Source organism: Lepidochelys kempii, chromosome 27 (assembly GCF_965140265.1).
Source record: "Lepidochelys kempii isolate rLepKem1 chromosome 27, rLepKem1.hap2, whole genome shotgun sequence".
Taxonomy (NCBI): Eukaryota; Metazoa; Chordata; order Testudines; family Cheloniidae; genus Lepidochelys; species Lepidochelys kempii.
Genome location: NC_133282.1, coordinates 18,680,017 through 18,685,454, shown reverse-complemented (window position 1 = coordinate 18,685,454; position 5,438 = coordinate 18,680,017). Strand labels below are relative to the sequence as shown.

The 5,438-nt window shown below is 65.2% G+C and overlaps 1 protein-coding gene across 1 annotated transcript; it reads right to left on the bottom strand.

The window, feature by feature from the left end:
• Window positions 1-692: 692 nt before the first annotated feature.
• On the bottom strand, window positions 693-5,200 carry LOC140904037 (receptor activity-modifying protein 1-like). The gene is made up of 5 exons (XM_073326218.1): window positions 5,023-5,200; window positions 3,437-3,475; window positions 2,972-2,998; window positions 2,018-2,159; window positions 693-1,123 (listed from the first exon to the last, which is right to left on the bottom strand). Exons 1-5 carry the CDS (start codon window positions 5,081-5,083, stop codon window positions 763-765), a joined length of 630 nt encoding a protein of 209 aa, XP_073182319.1. The 5' UTR covers window positions 5,084-5,200; the 3' UTR covers window positions 693-762.
• Window positions 5,201-5,438: the final 238 nt, after the last annotated feature.

The following is a 5,438-nucleotide window of genomic DNA, read 5'->3' as shown; positions in this document are numbered from 1 at the left end:
CGGGGTCCTGGGGAAGCCAGAGGGTCCTGCCCCACAACTTCGCAGTCAGACGTGACTCTCAGCCAGCATAAAACAGAAGGTTTATTAGACGACAGGAACATGGTCTAAAACAGAGCTTGCAGGTACAGAGAACGGGACCCCTCAGTCAGGTCCATCTTGGGTGGCAGGGAGGCCAGAGCCCCATCTGAGCCTCCCCCCATTTCCCCAGCCAGCTCCAAACTAAAACTCTCCAGCCCCTCCTCTCCTTTGTCTCTTTCCCAGGCCAGCAGGCCAACTGATCTCGTTGTTCTCCAACCCCTTCAGTTGGCATCTTTGCAGAGAAGGGTCCCAGGCCATCAGGAGACAGGATGTCGGCCATTCTCTGTGCAGACAGCATCACACTGGCCCCCTAGGGCTCTGCCACAATCACACACCCTTATCCCACCCCCTGAATATTTAAGAACTGTATAGGGGAAACTGAGGCACCCACACAGTATTCAGAGAAAACATAAAGAACATTCCCACTTCGTCACACCAGCACCCCCCCCAACCACTAGACCCCACTCCCCCCGCCGAGCCAGGGATAGAACCCAGGAGTCCTGGCTCCCAGCCCCACCCCCTCTAACCACTAGACCCCACTCCCCTCCCCGAGCCAGGGATAGAACCCAGGAGTCCTGGCTCCCAGCCCCACCCCCTCTAACCACTAGACCCCACTCCCCTCCCCGAGCCAGGGATAGAACCCAGGAGTCCTGGCTCCCAGCACCACCCCCTCCCCCGCAACCACTAGACACTCTCTCTCCCTTTCCAGTTGGTGCCCAGGACTGCACGAGAAGAAGCCCGTTGTCTGCTGAGCACAGGTGGTGCCGCTGGGAGGGGCCAGTCTGGCTTTGGCTCTGGCTCAGCCTTCCTGGCCTTGCGGAGCGTGAGAGCAACCCCAAGAGGGGTCAGGCAGGCAGCCATGGCAGCCATGGCTAGGACAGGCCCCAGAGGTGGCTGGCTGGGCTGGGAGCTGGCAGGCATGGTGCAGTTGGTGAAATATTCCATGTGGATCTGCAGGAAGAAGGAGTCAAGAGCGGGGCTGGGCCAGGGGCAGGACAGAGCCTCGGCCATCAGCACTGTGCAGTTGGAGAGGTCGCTGTAAATCCTGGAGAGGGAGAGGAAGAGATGTGAGGCTGAGCCTGGCTGGGTCTGTGGGGTTTGGGGCTTCAGGGCTCAGCAGCAGCCAGCGAGGTGGCCAAAACAAGCCCCAAGTCAGGCAGTGACCGTGCATCCGGTAATGGCAGTGATGGGGGCACCGTTCACCCGCGGGGTCCTCCTGGGCCTTAAACTGCATCCACTCAGCACCTGCTGGGAGCCGAGCAGCCACCGGCCGCAGCCTGTGCCACAGGCAGCCGATGGTGCGTCGCACCCCCACCCCACCCCACACGCGGGACGCTGCAGGCAGCCGATGGTGCGTCGCACCCCCACCCCACCCCGCACGCGGGACGCTGCAGGCAGCCGATGGTGCGTCGCACCCCCACCCCACCCCGCACGCGGGACGCTGCAGGCAGCCGATGGTGCGTCGCACCGCCACCCCACCCCGCACGCGGGACGCTGCAGGCAGCCGATGGTGCGTCGCACCCCCACCCCACCCCGCACGCGGGACGCTGCAGGCAGCCGATGGTGCGTCGCACCCCCACCCCACCCCGCACGCGGGACGCTGCAGGCAGCCGATGGTGCATCGCACACACCACCCTGCACCCAGGACGTCGCACCCGCCAGAGGCACTGCATGATGTGCCCTGGTCTCAGCGTGCTGACAGCTGTGTGCAGGGAAACAGGACACACCGCAGCCCTGACTTGTTTGAAAATCCCTTTTCTGCACGGGGTCGCTACCAAGCCAGGGCCCTTGGCGTCCCGGAGCCCATCTAAGAGCAAACCCCAGCGAGGCGATGCTCTGTCCCAGCACCTGCCCTTGCCCCAGCGCTGTGTGCACTCGACTCCCAGCCCCAGAGCGCCTCAGAAGCAAGGATCTGTCTGGGGCGGACGGACGTCCAGACCTGCTGATTTGGTCCCACTGACACCGGCTCCACTCTGGCGTGGCCATGACAGTGGCGTGGAAGGTGGTCCAGCAGTATAGGGAGATCCACTCCAGGTAGGTGTCCCTGCAGTGGGCCGACCCGCCCTCCCCAGCAAAGGGGCCTAGGGGAAGAGATCTGCCTGTTAGTCACCCCGGAGGATCTGCGGCAGAGCTCTGGGTGGGGCAGAGGCCCTGGCACTGCTAGGCTGGTGTCTGCTCTACCCCAGCTCCTTACAAGGCACATAGGCTGGGGGAATGAAGGACCCCAACCAGCTCCGTCCTGCGTTTCCCAGCTCCTTCCACTAGCTCTGCCCCCTGCAGCGCAGCTCCCGTCCCCTCCCACAGCCCAGCGGAGTCCAGAGCGTGCCCCTCGCCTCGGCCCGGCTGCATCGGACCCAGCCCAACCCAGCCTCGGGCTCCCCGGAGAGGCTGTTCTGAGAGCCCCAGCTAAGACACGAGATCCCAGAGGCCTGGCCAGACACTCAGCTCCCACAACTGGGGGCAGGCTGAGCTGGCCTGGGTGGATCCAGAAAAGTGCCGTTGTCCCTTGCCTCCTAGCAGGGCTGGGGCCCAGAGAATGAGCCTCAGAGTTAGCAGCCTGCTGGCTCGGTGCTGGGACAGCAGCTCGTGGGTCTGGGGCCTGCCCCCAGGCTGAGCCAGTGCCTGTGAGCTCCGGGCACCATCGGCTGCTTTCTAGCGACAGCTGGTGTTGCTGGGAGCGGGGCTGGGAGCCCTGCAGCCTGGCCCAGTGTCCCCACCTCTGCCCAGCCCGGGCACCCCCCCCCACTCCTGCCTGGGTCTGTGGCCACGCCGGAGCGAAGCGCGTGTGCTATGGAAACCGAAGTGTGGTGCGCAGTGCCGCCGTGCAGAGCCCCCCAGTCCTGATGGGGGGACCGACACCTAGGCATGATGGGTGCAGGGGGGCATCACTCACCGTCCTCCTCCAGATACAGGTAATGACCTGCAAGAGCAAAGGGGAAGGATCAGTGCAGGGAGTGGAGGGAGGGGGCGAGCCAGGGTGAATCGGTCCAGCTCCCGTCTCAGCTGTGTGGGCACCATCAGCAGCGGTGGGCACCGTCTGCCTCCAACTCGGCCCAGGCCGCTCTACCCACTAGCCAAGACCTTGGGGAATCCTCCAGGAAGGGACCCCCAGGAGCAGGGTGCCCTCAGCACTGGGTGGGAGCTATGGGGAAACAGGTCACTGCTGGAGGGAGACCCCCACGTGCCCGCAGTTCAGCATCCCTGACAGCACCCCACCTCAGGGGCAGGAGTGGGGGCACCGGGAGGGCAGGGGGGAAGGTGCCATTTGGGGCACAGGGTGGAGGAGGGAGCTCAGGATCAGGCCCCCAGAATTCTTCCCGGGGTCCCACCTTGGGAGGCCAATACAGGGGTCTCTTACTTTCATCCTCGAGGTCTCCGTAGGTCAGCTCCCCGCACCCTGCAGCAGGAGAAGAGAGCGGTCGTGGCAGAGCTGGGCTTGGCCCCACAGGCCATTCCACACCCAGCCCTGACCTGCTCAAGCTGAGATGAGCTCGCAGAGGAGGCCCCGGCTTTGGAGGGAGACGCCAAAGGGAACGGGCTGGGGCTTCCCCCTGGGCCCTGGGGAGACCCCCCGTGGGGAGCTGTCTGCGGGGGCTGGGCTCCAACGTCGGGGGCGCTGGTGCCGACGGGCTGGTTCCTGAGCAGACAGATCGATTTTCCAGGCCGAGGAAGGTGAGCAGCAAATATCGGCTCCGAGGCACAGGGACGGGGCAGAGCTGGGGCATGGGTCTAGCAGGGTGGAGATGGAGGCAGAGTGTGGAAATGCCCAGGGACTGACCGCGCCACGGGAGGGGCTGGCGTGTCCCTCCCTGGCACATGCCCACTCATACCCCTAGGAGCCATTCCCATCCACCCCCAAGGGCTTTGGATACGGGCCCCATGGCCCAGCACTGAGCCCAGCGCCAGCCCACCAGGACCCCCTCACACCCCACCCAGCACAGCCCCAGTGCCTCTCGGTGCCTTGGCTCAGGACGGGCTTACTCAGCACTGCAGGACAGGCCCTGGCTGGGAGCATGAAACGCTGATCAGCCCCCGGGGCCTCCGACTAGCCATAAATCTGCTCAGGGCTCCTGGGGAGGGGTCCCCAATGGGACAGCCCGGCAGAAAGGAACCCAAACCCAGGGGAGATGTGAGAGCCAGGAGCGCCCTGCCCGGGGGAGGAAGATGGGCTGTACCCCCTCCCAAACAGTATCTAGCCCTCAGATAGGAGTCAGCCCGATGCAGCTGACCCCCCTGCCGACCAGCCCTTTGGGGCTCTAGGGCCTGGATGCAAGGAGAGCGCTCATGCCCCCCTGCTCCTCTCTCCCTGCTGGGACCTCCCAGCCGGGCGCTGAGGGCGTCAGAGGAGCCGGGTGGGGGCTGTGTGTGCGGGAGGCAGCGATGGGCCGAGGGACGCGCCCTTACGTGGACACGTCTGACTCCATAGGGCCTGCCTACAGGAGACGCGCACACGGCCAGGTGCTGCACGGAACCCCTGGGCCTGCAGCGGGGACCCCCCGGGCACCCGTCCCCTCCAGAGCAGCAGGGAGGGCTGGTGACCACACAGGGTGCTGGGATGTGGCATGGCCCCCCGAGGGGCTGGGCTCTTCATGGTGGGGGAGGCCAGCCTAGGGGACACTGCTCCCTTCAGACCATCCCCACTAGCAGAGCCACATCCCTTGAACCAGAAGGGCCAAGCTGTAGCAGCTGGTCACAAAGGGGCAGCACCTGCCCTGGGGAGGGAGAAGAGACAAATGCAGCAGCTGGAGCCAGGGCGGTTGGCCAGGGTCAGCCGCTCTCTGCCTTCCAAGGGGCTTCCCAGGCAGCATGTCAGGCCTGGAGCCAGGCTCAGCATCCAATCCGCTGGGGATCAGACCACAAGGGGCCCAGCGGGAGCTGCCGGGCCTGGGCTCTTTGGGAAATCTGGCCCCACAAGCAGGACCCGGGGAGGGGCAGCTGCCTTACCCCACTGCAGGAGAGGGATTAGCAGCCAGTAGCAGAGGTGTGGCCGGGGCTGGACGGGCATTCTCCCCACCGGTGGGGCCAGGGCGCAGACGTTCCCCAGGAGAGGGGCAGCAGGGCCCTTGCCCAGATATCCCCCAGCCACTTATCGCCCCATCTAGCACCTGGGCTATTGGCGGCAGCCCAGCCAATGGGAGGGAAGAGGGCAGGGAAAACATCCGCTCACCCAGGGCTGGATCTTCCAGCCTCCAAAGTCATCAGATAAGAAGTTGAGTGAGATCTCCAGGCTGCGGGTGACTGTACAGGGAGGGATAGGGCAGGGGTCTGGGGGGTTGGCAAGGGAGCGCTCCAGGGTCTGGGACTGGGGGACAGGCTGATGGCTGAGTGGTACCATGCATTTCTGCTCACCTGCTCCAGTG

Bases quoted from the DNA above. Each gene is read 5' to 3' on its own strand.
- LOC140904037 (XM_073326218.1), bottom strand. From the start codon at position 5,083: ATGCCCGTCCAGCCCCGGCCACACCTCTGCTACTGGCTGCTAATCCCT. The intron at 2,999-3,436 runs GTAAGAGACCCC...TTGCTCTTGCAG, and splicing joins CGGAGACCTCGAGGATGAAA to GTCATTACCTGTATCTGGAG. The intron at 2,160-2,971 runs GTGAGTGATGCC...CTCTTCCCCTAG, and splicing joins CCTGTATCTGGAGGAGGACG to GCCCCTTTGCTGGGGAGGGC.